The sequence below is a fragment of the Vidua chalybeata genome, chromosome 21 (genome assembly GCF_026979565.1).
Source record: "Vidua chalybeata isolate OUT-0048 chromosome 21, bVidCha1 merged haplotype, whole genome shotgun sequence".
NCBI classification, from domain to species: domain Eukaryota; kingdom Metazoa; phylum Chordata; class Aves; order Passeriformes; family Viduidae; genus Vidua; species Vidua chalybeata.
This window is the reverse complement of record NC_071550.1, coordinates 404940-424789: the sequence shown is the minus strand read 5'-3', so window position 1 is coordinate 424789 and position 19850 is coordinate 404940. Positions and strand designations below refer to the sequence as shown.

Here is a 19850-nt window from a genome sequence, read left to right as displayed (position 1 = left end):
GCCTCGGGCGTGTGGGTGGCTCTGCCAGGGTGGCTCTGCCAGGGTGGCTTTGCAAGGGTGGCTTTGCAAGGGTGGCTTTGCAAGGGTGGCTGCTGCATCGTCACATCCAAGCTTCAGAGCTGTGCGTTGGGAACTGGCCAGGCCAGTGATCTCGGGGTCTGTGACATGTTTACACACATTGGGCTGCATCTGTTAAAATAAACAAATCAGATGGGTTAGGGAAGAGCCAACTATGGGCCTGTGTTTAGATAAATTCTGCTTTTTGATCATCTAAAGGGAAGATGCAAGAGTTGTAATTAAGATAATAAAAACTGCTCATTCTCTGTTGTCACTTCAATTCCAACTCAGAAAGTTATTGCAAAGAAAATTCTCTGGTTTCATCACTCAGCTCTTCTTAAGAAATCCTTCTGAGTTCAGAGACTTTTATAATTACTAAATTGGTTTGTTAGAGTGAGATAATAGCAAATTTTTTCTTTCCATAATTGGACATTTCTTCCCTGTAGGCTAATGCAGGCGCAGCACTCACATACACAATGAGCTGTGCTTTTGAAAAACCATAACTGGCTAATAAGTGCCGTGGTGTCATCGGAGAGTAATGGTGTGCTGATTAGCATAATTAATGACAAATGGTGGTGCAGAGTGGGTGGATTGGTTTAGCAGATGATGAATGTGCTGCGCCAGGGCCGGGCCCTGCCGCGGTGGCGTGGCAGGCTGGCAGCGCTGCCACTCGCACCTGCCACCGCTGCCCGCCAGCCCAGGGCCCGGTGGCACCAGCCACGTGCTGGCACGGCTCCCGGTGCTCCGAGACCTGGCTGGTGGCACAGCACGTCCCTGCCAGCGTGGGGCTGGTGGCTGGTCCCCGCGGGCTGGGGCAGCACCAGCGGAAAGGAGCCGGGGACTGCTGTGGGCCACGAGCAGTCCTCATCCTCCGAGGGCCGGGGGGCCACGCCAGGCACTGGCCGTGCTACAAGATGGGCACATTAATCTGTGATTTGATTAATCAGGGCTAATTTACATTCACAAATGAGACTGATAAAAATGGAGTTACCTTTTCACCTTAAGGAGGAGGAGGGATTATTTCTAGGTTGTCTCTTTTTTAAGTGATAAGCAACTCTTTTACCAATAAAGATGAAAATACTTAATTTGCATTAGCAAAAGAAGCTAATTATTATATAGTTAATTAGCATCTGGAAATGAGGATTATCTTAATTACAAAGCACAGTTTCCTTAATAGCTACAAAACTGTAAGTTTGATGTGTGTGGAGATTGGTGACTATTATTATGTAATTACTGATCATATTAATGGTGCAGTGTATTTAGATATCATTTGCATATGCAAATGAAATTTACCTGATAGAAATATGTGGTTCCAGTAATGATTTTGAGCACTTAAAAATTAAATCCCATTAGAAGCTGTGGATCCCGCGTGGCTCAGTGGATCTCCTCCTGCAGAAGTGCTTTTGGCTCGGCGGGGCTGTGGCTCTGTGCCTGGCTGTTGGCACGAGGAGGGCACCTCCCCTGGCCTTCAGCCCCCCCAGCCACGGTGTCAGGGACCACCCTCTGCAGCACTGAAGGCCTTAGCTTTAGGTCTGTGTCGAGGCTCTTCTGGCTTCTGCTCCGTGGGGTGGTGGGAGCGTGTTCTGTGCGTCACTGAGCTCCAGGGCAGAAGATGGGTATCCCCCCATCCTTCCTGGCCATGTTCAGGATGAGTTTCTTTCCAGTGACTTGAAGGCATGCTTGCAGAATGGAGAGCATGGTGCTGTCAGGGCAGCTGATCCAGCTTCTTTCTCCTGCTTTTATTGGAAACACAAAGCTGCTGTGTGTTAAAAATAACTTGAATCTCTTAGACCAAAACCATGTAAAGAGAGGACCGTGCACCGTTGTCTCCCCTGGGAATCCTGTGGGACAGATGTTGGTCACTCAATGCACTGCTGGAGAGTGTGGGGTGCTGCTGGGCAGGATCACAGCATCATTGCAAGTGTGAGCATCTGCCCCTGGCAGTGCCCTGGCTGCTGTCCAGAGAGTCTGGGGAGCCTAGGTTCTGTCACTGTGCAAACAAATCCCACCTCACGCCATAGGTGGCTCAGCTAAGGAAAAAGCTTCCGGGGCCAGACACCGTAACGACATGCAGCTTGTGGATTTAATACCCCTGCCCCTGCCCCGCAGCACTGGAAGCGTGTGGATGTTTCTCTCATCAAGCAGCAGGAATTTACAGCTGCCGGCCAGGGAACACTGCGGCCATTGTGGGGCTGCCCGAGATGCTTTTTGCAAGTGCTGCTGCAGCCTGCGCTGCCCGGCCGCCGTGGCAGACAGACATTACATGTTTAATGACTTCCAAGGAGTCTGTCATTACAGCCAGAGCTGAAGGGAATGGAAAAGCGTCTGGGTTTCTCCTCAGCACACAGCCGTGAGCGGATGCTGGAGGAGTACCTGCCTCTGCCTTTCCTTTACCTTGCCTTTGCCTTTGCCTTTCCTTTGTCTCTGCCTTTCCTTTCCTTTGCCTTTGCCTCTGCCTTTCCTTTGCCATTCCTTTGCCTTTCCTTTGCCTTTGCCTTTCCTTTGCCTTTCCTTTGCCTTTCCTTTGCCTTTGCCTTTCCTTTGCCTTTCCTTTGCCTTTCCTTTGCCTTTCCTTTGCCTTTGCCTTTCCTTTGCCTTTCCTTTGCCTTTCCTTTGCCTTTCCTTTGCCTTTGCCTTTCCTTTGCCTTTCCTTTGCCTTTCCTTTGCCTTTGCCTTTCCTTTGCCTTTCCTTTGCCTTTCCTTTGCCTTTGCCTCCCCATCTTTAAGCAGGCCCTGTCCCAGCTCTGCCTCAGCCCCATGCGAGTGCCCTGGTTTGTATCTGCTCTGCTCTAATTAATTAAGGGTTGTGGCTTGGAAACAGCACATGCTAAGGTGTGATCTTTGATGTTTAGTGTGGTGCAGAGACTTCAAAGGGGACATTTTATTAAAAAATAATAAAATCAAGAGCTCCTAAACACTTGCAATTTGAAGAGCTTGTTTGAAGTCTCTCCATGTTCTCTGGTGCTGATGGAGTCACAGTGCTGAGGTGCTCCTTAGGCGTCACCATGCAGTACTTAACCTTCACTTTATTTAAAAAAGAAAATAATCAAATCCAGGGGTACTTTTTCAAGTGTTTTCGTGGCTTGATCTTAGGAGTAAAGAACTAATTGTGCCATGTCATGAGCTATGCAGGAAACGGAGAAAATCAAGGCTGACAATCAAATTAGCAAAAATGAAAATTTAGTCCAGGTCTGTTTTTTTAATCAAAGTCATTTCAAGAGGAACAGGAAAGCTGTAAACCTTTCCTAAAGCAGAGGTTCCTTCCCCAGCCAGGCCCCTGCTGTCCCACTCAGTGCACCAGGCATTGGGTGGTTTGGTGCTGCTGCCATCCTGCTGCCTGGCCAGGCCCGGGCACCGGGCACCAGGCTGGGCATTCCCAGCTGGCTCTGCCCTGCTGCCTCGCTGCCCCATGACAGCCCTGGGGACAGCTCCTGCTGCCCAGCTGCCACGGGACCTGCAGCCCAGCTGCCACAGGCCGCATGAGGTGCTCTGGGGCTTTCAGGAGCTTGGGCTCGTGCCTTGGGCAAGCAGAGCTGAGCCCTGCAGCCCTGCCTGTGCCCCTGCCTGCACTCTGCACTTCTCTGTATGACACAAAGTTGTATACGTGTTGCAGCTGGTGTCTGCAGCTGGGGAGCACAGCTGGGCCAGCTGCAGGTTCCCTGTTGCAGCCGGCTTGGCAGGAGCTGTCAGGAAAGGCTGCTTTTGGTGTTGGCCCTGAGGTTTTGCCATCAGTGATTTGGTGTGGTTCCATATGGGCCTTGGTGCACTGTAGCCCAAAGAACACACACATTCACTGTTCAGGGTGCTGTTTAAATCTCTGTGTATAGAAATACAGGAATAGGAGGCTTAGCATCACGGAGAGCTGGTTTGGTTTGAAAAGCTCACGCCCTTCTCTGGATGCATTGCAAACTATTTGAAAGCATTTCTCCATACTTGTGAGTGGTTTCCCTGTACTGAGGGCGCAGCGTGCCTGGTTTGTGCGGGTGTCCTGCGCTGCCTTCCCTGCACGGGTGCAGAAGCTCAGGAGTGCAGGGCTCACGCCGGGGCGTGTAGTAGGAAGCAGAGGGTGGGAGCCAGAGCTGTGTGCTTGGCAGGAGCTGCAAGAGGGCACCAAGGGCAGGTGGCCTGGCTGCACCTGCCCTGCGTGGCACCACGCTGTGCCACCAGCTCCCCATGGCTGCTCAGCCCCCAGGAAACAGCATGTCCTGTCTGCTGTGGGTCACTGCAGCTGAGCCCCAGCCTTGCCCCATGCAGGGGTGTGCTGCTGCTGGAGAGAGCAGTCCCTTGTCCTCGCCAGGCTGGGGCACACACTGCTCCTGGCTGTGCTTTCCTGCTTCAGTGGAATGGCCTTCAGAGCTCCTGTGGGCTGGGCCCCACCCGCCGTTGGGCTCAGTGGCTCTTCTGATGGGCACCTTTGTTGCCCACACCAGACAGGGGCTCATGTGTCTCTCCATCCTGACCGTGGCTCCCCTCCAAGTGCTGCTGTGCCAGAGCTCCATGCCAGCCCCTGATTCTCAATCTGCTTTCAGAGTCCTCTGGTGCCATTTAGCTGAAAATCAAGTTTTCTCTAAGCAGGGGAGCTCTGCTGGTTTTATGGTGTTGCTGTAGGCTGGTTTATGAGATACTCTTCTTGGTGAAGGATAAACACTCTGTTAGCATTCAGGTCTGGGGAAAATGGGAACAGTTCTGCGGCATTAGAGAAAGCCCTTTCTAAAATCTAAGGTCATTTAAATTTTAAAGGTGGTAGTAGTACACACAGTGTTGGGTTTTTTGTTGGTTTGGATTAACAGTTCTTCATTTTCAGTCATGCAGGAAAATATTTTGCAAGGGATTTATTTATTTATTTATTTAAATATTTTTAATATCAAAAATTGAAAATTCTAGTGTAAAAGGCTGTGCAAAACCAGCAATAAAGAAATCCAAAGCTATAAAAGCTTGTGGTGAGAATTTAATGCAGAAACAGCTGTTATTTCCTTGGGAGTTAAGGTATATAAACTCTTTGGTGGCTGTGTATCCCCACAATGGTGGTGTGAGGAATTAGCGCTCACTGCAGTGTGCAAACGGAGCCTGCCAGGCTCTGAGGCAGCGATTCATCTGTACCCAGGAGTTAAATATGACAATGTTAGCATTTTTCATTTCCCTGACGTTACCATTAATAAAGCAATGATCCAAAAGAAGCTTTGCTGAGTCTGTTCTTTATGCTTCCATCACTCACAACTAGATAATTTCACACAGGATCGTTTTTAAATTAAATGACGATAAAAGCGCTCTGCTGTCCTGTGCTCACTAGTTCATAGAAGTCTATCAAGTCATTAATGTGTCATGACAAACTGTGAGTTGGATACGAGAGTAATTAATTATTTGCATAAATAACAGGTTGAACTTGGTGCTTTCAGCCACAATGACACATGCGTCACACCGTGGACATCCTGGGGCCTCTGGCAGAGGTCACGGGAGGGCGAAGGCTGAGCTGGCACACGGTGATCCCACTCTCACACGGACAGCAGCTTGGAAGCTTTTGTGTTTAAGTTCTTCACTGATGGTTGCTTCAAGAGAGCATCTGATCTTTGGAGTGTTAGTGAACAATTATACAGATTTTCATAATCACCATTAATCACCACATATTTTTCAAGATAATTACAGCAACTATTATTTAGATTTCTCTTTTATGTGCACATTGTAGAAAAGAACAAGTGCTTATTACGCCGGGTAGTGTAGAGAACTACCGTCTGAAGTTCTTTGTCATCCAGAAACTCATTATGTTAGCTGATGCTGCCTGTGAAAGTTCGTCAGCATGTTTAAATTAGGGTAGCATTGGCAGGTCTGATTATTTAAATCTGGTAGCTTGGCTAAAAATATAGTTATTCAAGAAAGATGAATTACTAATTTGACAACTGAGATTTAGTTGGAGTCTGCAGCACAGAAGGCAGCATCTCTCGAGTGCTTAGAGAAGGGTGACAATACTTTCACAGATTAAAGAGAGGATTTCTAAGCAAGCTAGCAAGTTGAATTATAGAGCATGCCTTAGTGTCCTCCCCACTAGAGCCTGAGAGCGAGTCTTGGTAAATTACAGTGAAGAAGTAGCCACCAGGTGGAAGGTGGCTGTGAGTTCCAGTGGTCCTGCACCGATGAAGGGGCATGTCCACTGCACCTCACCGAGGCATCCATCCACTTCTGCTGCTGGGGATGCATGGGAACACTGTCCTTCAGTTTTGCTTTGCGAGGTTAGTTTGGCTGCTGGCTCTTTTCAACTCTTAACTAATTGCAGTGCCTGAGTTAATTAGCTGTGACTCTCAGGAAGGAGCTGATCCTGGGAGGCAGCAAACAGCCACTGCAAACAGGTTTCCTTCTGAAGCCCGATTTTATTTTGTTCCATTTTGAGGGAGAAGAGCACACCCTTGAAGTCCTCGTGAATGTGAAAATGCCCACCTTGGGCAGCAGCAGCAGCAGCAGTAGTGGGTGTCTTATCCTGTGAGCAGGGGACCCCACAGGTGAGGTGGGGGGCACAGAAGGGTCCTGCCCCCCAGAGCATCTGCTTTGTTCAGGGCATTTGCTCAGCCAGGGAGCAGACGCAAGGGGGGAGCACTTCTCCCCATGCATCTTGTCTTGGGGGTCCCCACTGCCTGCCTCCAGCCCCTTGGTTAGCCAAAGGGCTCCTGGAGCCCGGCCCAGCCAGGGGTGAAGGGGTGAGGGCTGCTGCCCTCCTGGTGCTGGGGCAGGCAGCGGCAGTGGGCGCCCAGGGCTTCGTTTCTGTGAAGTTTCCAGAACTGGTGGTGTTTAAACCCGCGTGACACCGGAGCCTGGCTGAGAAAGGAGACGCTGAATGAGCACCTTGTTTTCTGCTTTCTGCCTTTAATGCATTTTAGCAGCGGGCTGGTGACGGGCCTGACACGGCAGCTCCGCACACGCTCCCGCGCTCGGGGAGTGCAGCATTAATAACACACTTCCATGCATCGTGCCATTTTTAAGCATGATCGTTATGATAAAGGGCATATACTTAATTACAGGCCTGCTTAATTACAGCTCTGTTGAAGCTCGTTTGTTTAGGAGAGTGCTAATTGCGCTGCGGAGCCCTTGGCTCACCCTGCTTTTATCTGCTGCTTTGCTCTGGAGTGCTGAGCTCCGGGTGGGCCGGAGCCGTGGCCCAGGGACGGGGGCTCCGGGGCGGGGGGACGCGCACACTCTGTAGCTCAGCCTTTAGATTACTCTACAAACGCTGGCGTGTGGCTGATCAAAGAGGGTTTCTGTCGGATAACAAGTGCAGATGGTCTTTCAGGTTTAAAACTTCCTGGATTTGGTGATGCTGCTTTTCATCTGTTTCCTTTTGTTTTCCTTTGCGCTGTGGCTGCCACGCAGCACCTTTGATAACAAAATTACTCCCATGGAGGGGGGTTTTATATTGAAAATAGATGAAGAAAATGTAAAAGGCTGAGTATTCTTAAATGACCCTTTTTTAATCACTAACATGGTAACTCAGTGGTGCTGTAGAAGTTAGAAACAGCAGACAGAGGAGCGCTGGGTTTGTGGGTGCAGATGCTTTCTGAAAGAAAACTATTTGAGGATCACTGGAGGGCCTCTCAGGGCTTAAATTTACTCTAATTTGAAGCTTTATTTCTTTCAGAGTTGAAATTTAAAGACTTCAGATGTTAAAGGTGTAAGTGCAATAAAGGGGGTGTATCTGCGGTGTGAGCTGCCTTTGAAACGTGCCCTTTTCTGTGCAAATTGCTGAGTTACGTGTTTTAAAAATAAGTGTCTCCCTTGTACTACCACATCTTGTGGGAGGCTTCCTGTGACATGGTGTTAGCAAGACACAAACACTGAACATCATTGCACTAGGACGAATATACAAGATGGTATAAAGGCAAACAGTGCTCTGAGTACCATTAAGATTATGCTACAGAAAAAGCTGGGCCATGTGACATGAGGCTGTGCCATGTGGTGTCATGTCCTCATGTCTGTCTTCATATTCCACTGGTTTACATCCTCCAGATGTGGTTTGCAAGTGTTTGAGCCACTGCTCACTGTTGAGTTTACACTAGCAACAGCCAGGCCAGGGAGGGTGCTTGGCCCCAGGTGTTTGCCATCATCCTACCCAGGTGGTGGAAACTTACTGCCTGGTACACAGCTGGTGATGTTGGCTGCTTTGGGGGCTACAAGTCCCCTGAACCAGCTGTTCCTTATTCTCTTGCTCACACACCACCAAGTGCTGAACTGGTTTGGTGAGGAGGTGATAATTAGAAGTGTGTCCTTCCAGTTTCAAATACTGTCCTGCTTTGCCAGGTGCACAAAATTGGAAAATGCAAAATTGAGGCCATGAAATCGTATATGGATAGAGAAAGGATAATTTGTTGGATTCCTGGCTTGGTAGGGACTGACCCAGCTATATCTTAAGTGGAAAGAAACCACTGGCAGTTTAGAGGGAGAAAAAGGCTGGCAGTAACGTTTGGGAGCAATCAGTCATGTGTCAGTGCTGTGAATACTTGATCTGTCACTGGGAATGTGTGAAGTTGCATGTCAGAAGGCAGCTGGAAACGTCACATGTGATGTCTTGTCCCTTTCAGCAATGGATGGAGTGCCTTTTATGATTTCGGAGAAATTTGCCTGCGCTCCTGAAGGGGTGAGTTGCCTTTGTTTTTCTCCCAGTGTCTGAAATCCATCGTTTCATGGGGAGCAATCACAAAACATCAAGACAAATTACCTGCTTCTGGGGTAATACATACCCAGTGTGGGCCAAATACATACCCAGTGCTTGAGATGGGCTGAGGCTGCACGTCACAATAGCTGCCCGTTAGATGGGAAAGGCTTTTGCCAGATTGCTTCTAAAACTGAATTGTCCTGGGATTTCAAGGTTTATTACCATCAAAAATAGGAATGGCAATGGGACTCCCTGGTGCTGAAAGCATTTCTAATTTCTTAGCATAGATTGTAAAGAAAGCTGCAGAGGTGGAGTTCTCCTGCATTTACCTGCTGTGAGGATGGCATAGTGCCAGCAGCTTTACTGCTTCCTGTTGTCACTCCAGAAGTTCAGGGCAGTGGTAGTGGCACAGTGCACTCCAGTGCCATCAGCTGCCGCCAGGGTCCTGCCTGGCTGGGGGCGAGCTGGAGAGGGCACTGGGTGGTGCTTGCTCCACAGCGGGCACTGCAGGGCCGCGCCAGCGGAGCGTGCAGCAGCACGGGCAGGGCACGTCTGCTTCACCAAACAGAAACACTGCTACTCGTTCAGAATGACCTCTGGGTGCCACTGGACCAGTGCTTGTTAAGGTTGATGATCCAGAGCTCAAAGATTCAGCATCCCACTACTAGTTCCAGAATCCATCTGATCCTAAAGCAGCATCTTTTTAAAAATCAATTTACAGGAAGCTGTTAAGACAAACACTGGGCCATCAGCTGTGTCTGATTTTTCAGTAGTGCTCCAGCTTTTTGCTTTCTTCTTCCTGCTGACAGCAGTTTTTCACATCCCTTGCTTTCTGAGAGGGTTGTTTATGGGCCATTATTCCCAGAAATCCGAAGTCCCTGCTGTGAGGACAAATGCAGAGAGATTAGGTCGTGCTAATCCTCCCCGCGGATCCTTTAGACACCATTGCCACCATATGGTCAGTTTGGTCAGGGCTTCCTGCAGCTGGTGCCGCTCACACCTCGTGCTGCAGCCACGGAATTCCAGCTGGTGTTGGAGACTCGTCCTGCAGTGGGGAGGTGGCAGGTCTCCCTGAGCAGAGCAGCACCCAGGTGAGTGTCAGCTGTCGTGCTGAGGGAGAGCAGGGTTGAAGCTGGTAGCCCCAGCCCACAGTCTGCTGCTCCAGTCTCCTACTGGAATGAGGAACAGGATCATGCCTGTGTTTACAGATGGTGCCTCTAAATCTCTAGTGATGGAGTGTTTGCTGACTTGAAACAGAACAAAACAACAAACAAACAAACACACACCCCCTCCCTGACCCTGAACTTGACATTTTTGTTTCTTTCTTGCCAGATGCAGCCGGTTGATCTCTTGGGTATCACAATCAAAACCCTTGCAGAAATCGAAAAGGAGGTAAGTAGCCAGCCAGGCACTGAGCAAATCATGAGGGCTGTGTTCACTTCTTTTTAAGAACCCTTCCCTTATGGAAAATACTTTTCTTGTCTCTCCCAAAGTCACAGAGGATGGATAAAGTCAAGCAGTAAGCCCAGGGTCAGGGATTCCCTCTATGATCTCTGATGAGTGAAGACACTTCAGGTGGTGAATTTAATGGCAAAGTGTGGGGCCTTGTGTTTATTTCCAGATGTCTGTCTTGGTTAGCCTTTCTTTCTCATGTATTAACAATACATGGTAGAGGCAGAACACTCTTAGGTGCCTCTTGCATGTCAGGGAAGCAAATAGACTTGACTCAGCGACATCAGGTAAACATCTTTGTGAGCTTTTAGTTTGCTAATGCTGGGAAGTTGTTGCTGGGAGAGCTGGGCTGCACTTGAGTGGGAGTGAATGTTTGAGGAGCGCAGGGAGGAGGCAGCCACCAAACCAAGGGTGGTTCTGAGGGAGCGTTCTGGCACATGCATGACGTGTGTGGCACGGTGCCAAGGAGCTGTCTGCTCTGCAAAGGGCACTTCACAGCTGAAGTCTCAGACTAGGAAGAAACTTGTCTCAGCAGCACATGCTTCTTCAGGCACCATTGGTCATAAAGGCCGCCTCCTGTGCCATCTAGCTGGGTTCAAGGGAGAGAGTGAGAAGATGACATCGCAAAGCTGCCAGATTCCTCAAAGCTTCTCCGCTTCTTTATTCCAGTTAAGACCAGTTGCCCAGATCCACCCTCTTCTGCCTGGAAGTTTCATCTGAGTACAAGAAGTTGGTCAGGCCCAGTTGCCAGGGCTTTTGCAGGCGCCCCGTGGGACCTGCAGTGGCTGCAGTAGTGGACCTGAAGGTGGTGCCTGACAGGGACAGATGCACCCACTGCCTCAGGCACTGCAGTCTGCCACGTGGCACACATGCCACCTCTCTGGGACTGCCTGTGTCTGTCAGGAGGGACCCTGGGAGCAGGGGATGCTCAGGGCTGGCAGCTCTTCTACGTGCCTGGCTGCTTTCCCACTCTTGCCCTAAGCTGGCCGGGGAGCAGATGATCCCTTTGGCCAAAGGGGAATCCGCGTGGTGCTGAATTCGCTTCTGCATCGTCTCTGTGTGCTGCCTGGTGTGGGACAGGTCTGGCAGCTTGGGGGCTGCCTGGAGGGGGCTGGGCTGCACAGCCCTGCTTGTGCCCTCGCAGGCCTGTGGAGTGGAGGGACACCAGCCCTGGAATCATTTGTGTGGGCCAGGGAGGAGAGGCCAAGCCCTTCCTGCTCCCACAGCTCCTGCTCTGTAGCAGGCTGTGTGCGTTCCAGCGTAATGAAAAGTATGATTATGCAGCCCATATTCCTTGATGAAGCATCTTGTCTGCACACAGAGAGCTACACATATAAATATTGTGAATTTCGGCATGGCTTTATTTCCCTTGCAAGCAATAGCACCATTACAGCAAATCTTCTGGATATCCAAAGCAGCCAGAACATTCTCCCTGGAGCAAGATGCCTTGCAAAAAATATTCCCAAAGAATTCCAAGAATTACTGTTCTCTGTCACCACATTTGCAGATGTATGCACCCATCCTCCAAGCTGCAGGCAGCTGAATTTCAGGACTCTACTCTGTCAGAAAGTGATGGAAATAGGTGCAAATCCTGGACTGCACCTGAACTGCTCTCGTTGCCCAGGATGGCACAACTGTGCCCGGGGATAGAGTGCACAGAGAGCTGGGCTATGGAGAGGTGGTGAAGTGCAGGTGTAAGCAGCATGTGCCATCACTTCATGGCTAATTTGGTGGACGTAGGACAGAGAGGAGAGTGTAGGACGGGCAGTGCTGCTGCCAGGTCTCCCAGCAGGGCTCTGGGGGTTTGTCCTTGCTACCCCTGCCTGTCCTGGGTGGGGTAGAGTCACTGAGCGGGCACCTGGGCAGGTGATAGCAAAGGTGGTGGCACTGTCACTGTTGACAGCTCTGTGGCGGATGCTGTGGCAGCGAGGGCAGCGGTCTGGCCACTGGCAGGGTGCACCCTGTCTTCATTTGCACTTGGTGTGGTGTAAAAAGTCTAGAGAGAGTCTAATTAGTAAAGGCAGCATCCAATATTCATCATTCCTTTTAAACTGATAAGGAAGGCAGTTCATTTAACCACTGAATTGCTACAAGTTTTCATGGGCTGCTTTTTGCAAATATATTTAATGAAGAAGTTGTAAATCTAGAAGAGCTTAAAATTTTAATTTTACACAGAAATATTTTTCCTTGTTTGCATGTTTGTAGTCAATTCTCCTGAGTGCAGTCACATGAAATGTTCTTTAAATGAACATATTTGCTAACTGGCATGATTTCAGATTTTAAAACATTGGTTCCAGCAATTAGGAGTTTCCTCAGTTCCCCAATGACTGGAGAAATTCGTCTTGATTATAATTGCTCTTAGCCACGCATATCTAATTTGTGTCTTTTTAAGTGTTAATTAGTAAACAGTTTGAGCTGACATCTTTATGCGTTTGGGTGTTGAAAAATGAGGCCTATTGCGTGCCAGCGGCTGCAGCATCGCGACAGGGAGGTGCAGCCCCAGGGAGTAAAGGCCTGGTACAGCCCGGGTACAGCCCGGGTACAGCCTGGGTACAACCCGGGTACAGCCCCAGGGAGTAAAGGCCTGGTACAGCCCCGGTACAGCCCTGGTGCAGCCCTGGTGCAGCCCTGGTACAGCCCTGGTACAGCCCGGGTACAGTCCCAGGTACAGCCCTGGTACAGCCCCGGTACAGCCCTGGTGCAGCCCTGGTACAGTCCCAGGTACAGTCCCAGGTACAGCCCTGGTACAGCCCGGGTACAGTCCCAGGTACAGCCCTGGTACAGCCCCAGGTACAGCCCTGGTACAGCCCTGGTGCAGCCCTGGTACAGCCCGGGTACAACCCGGGTACAGCCTTGGTACAGCTCTGGTACAGCCCCAGGTACAGCCCTGGTACAGCTCTGGTACAGCCCAGGTACAGCCCCAGGTACAGTCCCAGGTACAGCCCGGGTACAGCCCGGGTACAGCCCTGGTCCATCCCCGGTCCATCCCCGGTCCATCCCGGTCCATCCCCGGTCCATCCCCGGTCCATCCCGGTCCATCCCCGGTCCATCCCCGGTCCATCCCGGTCCATCCCCGTCCATCCCGGTCCATCCCCGTCCATCCCCGTCCATCCCCGTCCATCCCGGTCCATCCCCGGTCCATCCCCGTCCATCCCGGTCCATCCCGGTCCATCCCCGTATATCCCGTTCCATCCCCGGTCCATCCCCGGTCCATCCCCGTACATCCCGGTCCATTCCCGGTCCATCCCCGTACATCCCCGGTAATTCCTGGTCCATCCCCGGTCCATCCCCGTACATCCCCGGTCCAGCCCCGTACTTCCCGGTCCATCCCCGGTCCATCCCGGTCCATCCCCGGTCCATCCCGGTCTATCCCGGTCCAGCCCGGCGTGCCCCATTCCCGCCCGGCCCGGCCCGGCACGAAGCCGCGGCGCCCCCTGGCGGCCGCTGTCCGCCTCGGCGGGGATCGCTCGCCGGGCCGGCGCTGTGAGCTCGGCCGGAGCGGGACTCCCGTAGCTCAGCGTCGCCCCCGTGTCCTCCCGAGCCGGCACCCAAAGGAGGTCGGTGTTGGGTGGAAGTGGCACAGCCCTGGTGCAGCTGGCACGGCCCCTGCACAGCTGGCACAGCCCTGGGCCAGGTACCGGCATGGTACCTGATGGTTGCCCCGACCTCGCTGGCAGCACATCCTGTGTCCCAGTCCGGCTGCGAGGAGCGCACAGGGGGACGTGTTTGTGACGCTCCAAGAGCCACCAGTGTGACACTGGGAGATGCGTGGGAGGAGAGTCCGTGTGCGGGGCCGTCGCAGTGGGTGTGCCACGATCGTGGGCAGCTCCTACATCGGTAGCCCCAGCGCATGGTGTTGCTTTCGCCACCCGCCTGCCACGGGAAAGCCACCGCTACCCCGGCCTCTCCTGGGGTGCCCTGGCAGCGGCCAGGGTGGCCGCGGGCCGGCGGGTGCGGCTCGCAGCGTGCCACGAGATGGCACTGCTAGAGTGCACTGCAGGCTGCGAGGGATGTCCCTCGGCTCTAGGGGCGTTCCTTGTCTGCAGCGACATCGTCCACAGGGGCACGGGGATGTGCATATAGGGATTTTCACCCTCTTGCCAACTAAAAATGTTAATTCTGATGGTAGCGGCTTGAGTAAACTTGCCAGGGGGAATGTTTCTGACTAGTTGATTTATGGACAGGATGAGTGTTTGTGTTAATGCGGGGTTTTGAGGGAGGGGGTGAGCCCTCCCTGGAGAGGTCACTGATGTGGGGTCAGGTGGTACCAGCAGGTTCACCTGGCATGGCCCTGCCTGGGCGCGGTTTCTCATTCTGCTTCTCACACCGTCCCAGCGCAGGCACGGGCGGTGCCGCGTGTGGGTCGGCGCTCAGGTGCCCTCTCTCTGCTTTGCCCACAGTACGACTACAGCTTCCGGACGGAGCAGAGCGCGGCGGCCCGCCTGCCGCCCAGCCCCACCCGCTGCCCGCCGCTGCCGCCGTCCTGAGGGGCCGCGGCCGGAGCGGTGTCCGTGCGCGCTACCGAGCGGGACGCGGGACGCAGCGATGGAGCCACCCCGGCAGCCCTCCCGTGTCCGGCCCCCGCCGCCACCCTGCGCTGCACCGCCCCCGCGCACACCGCTCCGCCCTGGGCACCGCGGCCCTGCCCCTCGGCAGTGCCCCCTACCCCGCTGCTGCGACCCCTCTCCACGTGAGTACGGACTGAGGACTGGGAGCCTGAGGCAGCCCCTTGCTCATCCCCACCTGGTAACCCTGCTGCAGGACAGTCACAGAATCCAGAGCTGCAGCAAACCTCTGCAAACACGGCCGGGAGCCTGCGGAGCATGGAGAAATCCTATCCCTGAAAGGAGCAACGGAAGGCACGGCTGGGTACTGCCACACGAGCTGCCGTGGAGCTGCTGGGCTCTCGAGCCCTTGCAGCAGGAGGCTCCTGCCCCCCTCGGTCCAGCACAGAACTCAGCTGCAGTGAATGCCAACCCCTCTGCCGAGGTCTGGGCACAGAAGTTCCGCTGTGGCTGGGATCAGTCTCAGATCCACTGTGGTCACTGCATTTGCTGTAGGCTGGGGGAGCCAGGGCCCCTGGCTCTCCCTGGGCACTGGCAGGGCAGGCAGGGTGCCCAAGGTGCACTGCAGCTCCTGAGATGAAGCACCTTCGCTTTGCACAGGGTGTCCACCTGTCCTTACAGATCAAGGGCAACAAGCATCCTGTGTTTCTTCTGGGTGGATGCTGGCAGCAACACCCTGGCAGACCCTGGCTGTGGCCCACTGACCCTGGCCAAGCTGCCTATGGACCTGCTGACAACTGGGATGCCACCACCTGCCCGTCATTGAGACAGCTCTCTAACTGTTCCCCACTAGCTGCTAGAACAAAAGAGATGTGCCTGTTTCCTGGGCATTCTTGGGGAAGCACTGAGCACTGACGTGGCACAGGATGAGAGTGGGATGCATTAAACCCTGACCTCTGCCTCCCTGTGATCGCTGACCGGGCTTGCTCCCAAGCCAAATGCATGTCTTGGAGAAGTCCGTTGCTGTAATAAGTTATTTACAAGTGCCCATCTGACTCTGTGCTGCTCTTTCAAGTCTCTGCTGTAGAACAAAGATACATCATGGCAGCAAAATGGCAATTTTGGAGTAAGAGTTAAAATGTACAACTTTTTGTATTGTAAAATACTGATTCCCTGACCCCACTGAAATGCAATTGCCATGGTAACGGTAACAGTGCTGTTGCTCTCAGCCTGGGTCATACATGTGCCCTGACCTATTTTGCACTCCCTTGGATTGATCTGGCATTTGCTAGTTGCACAGAGCAGTAACTAACGGCAGTTTTTGTACTTTCGGCTAATATTTTTTATTTGTGCATAAGTAAAATAATTCTTGTCCAAAGATTCATTTCTGGTTTTAAGGCACCACACTGTACTGCTGCGATAAGGAGCACAAAATACATTTGGGACTGAGTCCAGATCTTTGCTTCAGCTTTTTCCGATCAGGTAAATAATTTTCTGGAGCTGTGTCTGCAGAGTGGCCATGTGATTGGAGAGAGGGGCCAGTTTGGTTGCATGTACGTTGTTTTTGGACAAAAGAGTTAAAGCTGTGCACCAGCTCTGGAGCCCTTGGGTGACCCCCTGGAAATGCTCGTTTACTTGGAGCTTGCACCACCATTTTTAGTTGTTATTTATCCTGCAGTAAAGAAAAGCCAGACCTCACTGCCAGGCTTCACAAAGGCCAGATTGATGATGCCGACATCGACAAATGAACATACCATGGCAGCTTGGTCATTCGGCTCAGGTTCACTTCAAGTTCAAATCCACTCTATGCCGTAGTGCTGTGCCCATCTCATCCATCTTTTGTCTTTCTATTTTTCTGCTTGTAATTTGTTCTGTAGTTTTCTGTGACATCCGTTTATAGCTTCTCCTGTGGCTCAGTGGTCACGGCAGGTAGGCAGGAGCCATCTGCAGCAGTGCGTTCCTCATAGCTTTGGGATGAGAGCTGACCTTCCCTGTTCATGGTGGAGGAACGAGGGCTGCTGACTAGCACAGGGCACAGCACAGCCTGCAGAGCTCCAGGGGCAGGCACTGCCCCTGGGAGATTGAGAGACAGCCACCTCTTCCCATGAGGGCAGGGTTGCCTGCACAGTGGATGGGGCGCTCAGCAAGGAGCAGGTTCTGAGAGCCACCGAGCCCCACGCTCAGTGCCACACTCCCTGGGTACGTCTGGAAAAGTGGGTGCAGAGCTTCAAGTCCCTTATGTAAGAGAAAATCAGTGCTTTAGTATTTATAATAACTGCTAGGTTTGCTCAGCCTTCTTGGAGATAACGAGCTCCGCTTGCTCTGCAGTGACCTACAGGAAACACTGGATACTTGAAACACTGTCAGGATACGTGGCTGGGACAGGCATCTACATCTTCAGGATATATTTGTATATTTACTTCTCCCTCTCTAACACTGGGCCAGCAAAGCTACTTCAGGACTCACCTGCAAAGAACCTTGAGAGATGAGTTTGCTCTCCATGGTGTGGTCCTGCAGCACGGCGCTGCGGGGACAGCCTGTTTCAAATGCACAGACAGGACAGATGCAGTTCCTGTGGGGCAAACACAATGAAGGTGTTTTGAACAAAAAGCTGCACCTGCTGAGAGCCAGCTGAGCTCTCAGCCCTGCTAGCCGCAGGCTGAAAAACTAGGTGCTTCCAAAAGGGAGAGGGCTTGGAGCCAGTGCTTGGAAGCACAGCGAGACACTGTGCAGGGTGGTTGGCTGTGTCAACTTCTCAGCCCACTGATCAGAGGAAGCTTTTTTTATTGCACTGCTGAATTCCCAAGACCGGGGGTGTCAGGTCAGCATTTCCACTGCAAGGTTTTATTGGCTGCTCCATAACTTTTGTACTCAGGGCAGCTCATTGCAAGGCTGGTCCTTGCATCCTTACAGTGAGTCCTCCATGCTGGCACGAGCCATGGCCAGTACCAGCATCTCTGCATCTCCCTTCCTGCCCGAGAGGTGACTGTGGAAGAATTGGCCCAGGCAATAAATGTTCAGGGAGTCTGATGTGGATGTTGTCTGGCTGTGGAGAAGCCTTCTGGAGCATAAGGGGAGGGGAGGAGTCAGTGGAAAGCAACAGAAGTGAATTTGCAGAGCTTTACCAGATGTTCTTGGCTACCTTGCCTGAATTTGTAGAACAAAACTGGTCTCTAGGTAGTTTAATCTTGTGGCTGATGGAGAAGTTAGTTTGCCAAATTATTATGCATCTGCAACAGAGACAGAAAAGCGGCAGTGAGGGGTTTGCTTACTGTAAAATACGCCTTCTGATGTGAATTCCTAGTGACACGCTGCCTCCTGGATTCCTCACGGCAAGAAGCCGATCATGTGCCGAGGTGACTCGTGGCCACCCAGGCCAGGCTCTGCTGTCTGCTGTGTTGATCGTGGAAAGGCAAGAAGTTAGTCCAGAAAGTGATGTAGAGTGTGAACTTCGTGATAAAATTCAAGTGTGAATAGTTGTAACAGGTGTCTTCCCTTACGGGAGCACCTCGTATCTGTAGTTCCATAGGAGTAAACTGTGTCAGACTTTTCCTGTGACTGTCCCTGCGTGTCCCCACGGTTTGTTGGAGGTTTCCTGGGAGCCTCCTGTGCAGTGGGAGGTTGTTGGTAGTCTGTAGCATTGGGCTTGTTTGGTTTTGCACCCACCACTGCTCCCTCAGTGTCCTGAGCTCTCCAGACTGAGCCCACATGCTGCCGAGCCTGGAGAATTCCTGTCCTGGGCACTGCATGTGCCAGGTAGGTGCTAGTGGCAAGGGCATGCCTCCGCGGGCCTTGGCACCTCCTCTTCTGTGGGGCCCTGGAATCTCCTGGCAGGAGGGAAAGCGGGATGGAGCTGGCCGGTGCCAGGCTGGCCGTCACCTCCCCGCTGCTCCCCGGGTGACTCTGGGTCTGTGTCCCCAGGTGTGCCACGGCCGCTCTCCCATGGCAGCCCCAGGAGCCCGGAGAGCTGCTCCTGCTCCTCCCAAAGGGCAGGCACGCCTCGCTACACCCAAATGATTACCTCAGCCTTGGAGCCTTGACCAACAGCAGGAACCCCTCCCAGCAGCAGGAACCCCCCAGCAGCGGGGCAGCCGGGCGTGCTGGTGTCAGCCAGCCCAGCCTTATCGCCTGGGCTGCGGTACAGGAGGGGAGAGGCTGCTCCTCTGCTCACAAACAAGCTCTGTGAGGGGCTGCTCGGGTCATTCACCACAGGGAAACCAAACACTTTGGATATTCTGGTCATTTGTTGTGAAATTGTTTCCTAACAGCAACAGGTTTAAGTGTCATGATACAAATGGCAGAGAGAAACCTTTTATGCAGTTGCAAAGTGGTTTTCTAAGATGGTTGGGTTACTGAAAGTGATTTTACTGTGCATTAATCTTATGAATGTTACTATGTTTTATATTTATTTTAGATGACCCTCCTGTATTTTACAAAGGGAAGTTTAATTGTGTGATAACTCTGTCTGTATTCTTAATATAATTTGTTAAATGAAACTTGTTTTAATCAGATAATTCTGTGTGCTTCTGTGTTTTAATTTTCTGACTGAAACAGCGACCTGGATCAGAAGAGTGAAATACAGAGGTGGCAACACGATCCCCCATAGGGATCGTGCTCTTGTTTGTGGGCTTTTTTCCTTGGAAATTGGATATAAAAAGCCTTGGAAAACATGTCCAAAATGTCTTGCTCTACAGGTATTCTGCAAAGTCCAACCAAACTCAGATGTGTTTTAAGGGGCAGGATTGGGTGAAGCCTGGCAAGAGCAATCCTCAGCACAGCGATGGTGCTGGCAGCAGTGAGGGCAGCACTGTCTCGGGCAGCACTTGCCACCTGGGCTCAGCCCGTGGCCACAGGCCTGGGCTGCAGTGGCCACACTGGCAGCAGTGCGGGCTGGTACCTCGAGGCTGGGGGCAGCAGGCCCTGAGGGAAATGGGCTGCTCAGCCAGGAGGAGGCTAACACTGCACCACACTGAAAATTGTTTTTTCTTTGGGCTAAATTATTATTCTTCTGAACTTGACCCAAGCTAGTGGTGCACAATCTGACCTCTGGCATCTTCTCACCCCAGACAGTATTTCTGTCTCGCTTATTTTGAGTGCTCTTTGAATTAAGGGAGATTAATACCCAAGTTCCCGACATTCTCTTCAGGCATATGTTTTTATAACCTTTTGAAAGCAGTACCACTTGTTCCACAAAAAACTCA

General features: G+C 52.0%; 1 protein-coding gene across 8 annotated transcripts in view; it reads left to right on the top strand.

Moving 5' to 3' along the window:
* The window catches only part of MVB12B (multivesicular body subunit 12B), a 59445-nt gene extending 40282 nt beyond the window's left edge, over positions 1–19163 (top strand). For 7 of the 8 annotated variants that reach the window (XM_053961832.1, XM_053961835.1, XM_053961827.1 and 4 more), the window contains 3 exons: positions 8619–8674; positions 10025–10084; positions 14545–19163. In XM_053961832.1, the coding sequence (XP_053817807.1) occupies positions 8619–8674; positions 10025–10084; positions 14545–14631 (203 nt within the window). In that variant the 3' untranslated portion in view covers positions 14632–19163. Of the gene's footprint in view, positions 1–8618; positions 8675–10024; positions 10085–10813; positions 10937–14544 lie in introns of those variants that run through there. The other variant, XM_053961828.1, reaches the window with a different exon arrangement.
* The last annotated feature ends 687 nt before the right edge of the window (positions 19164–19850 follow it).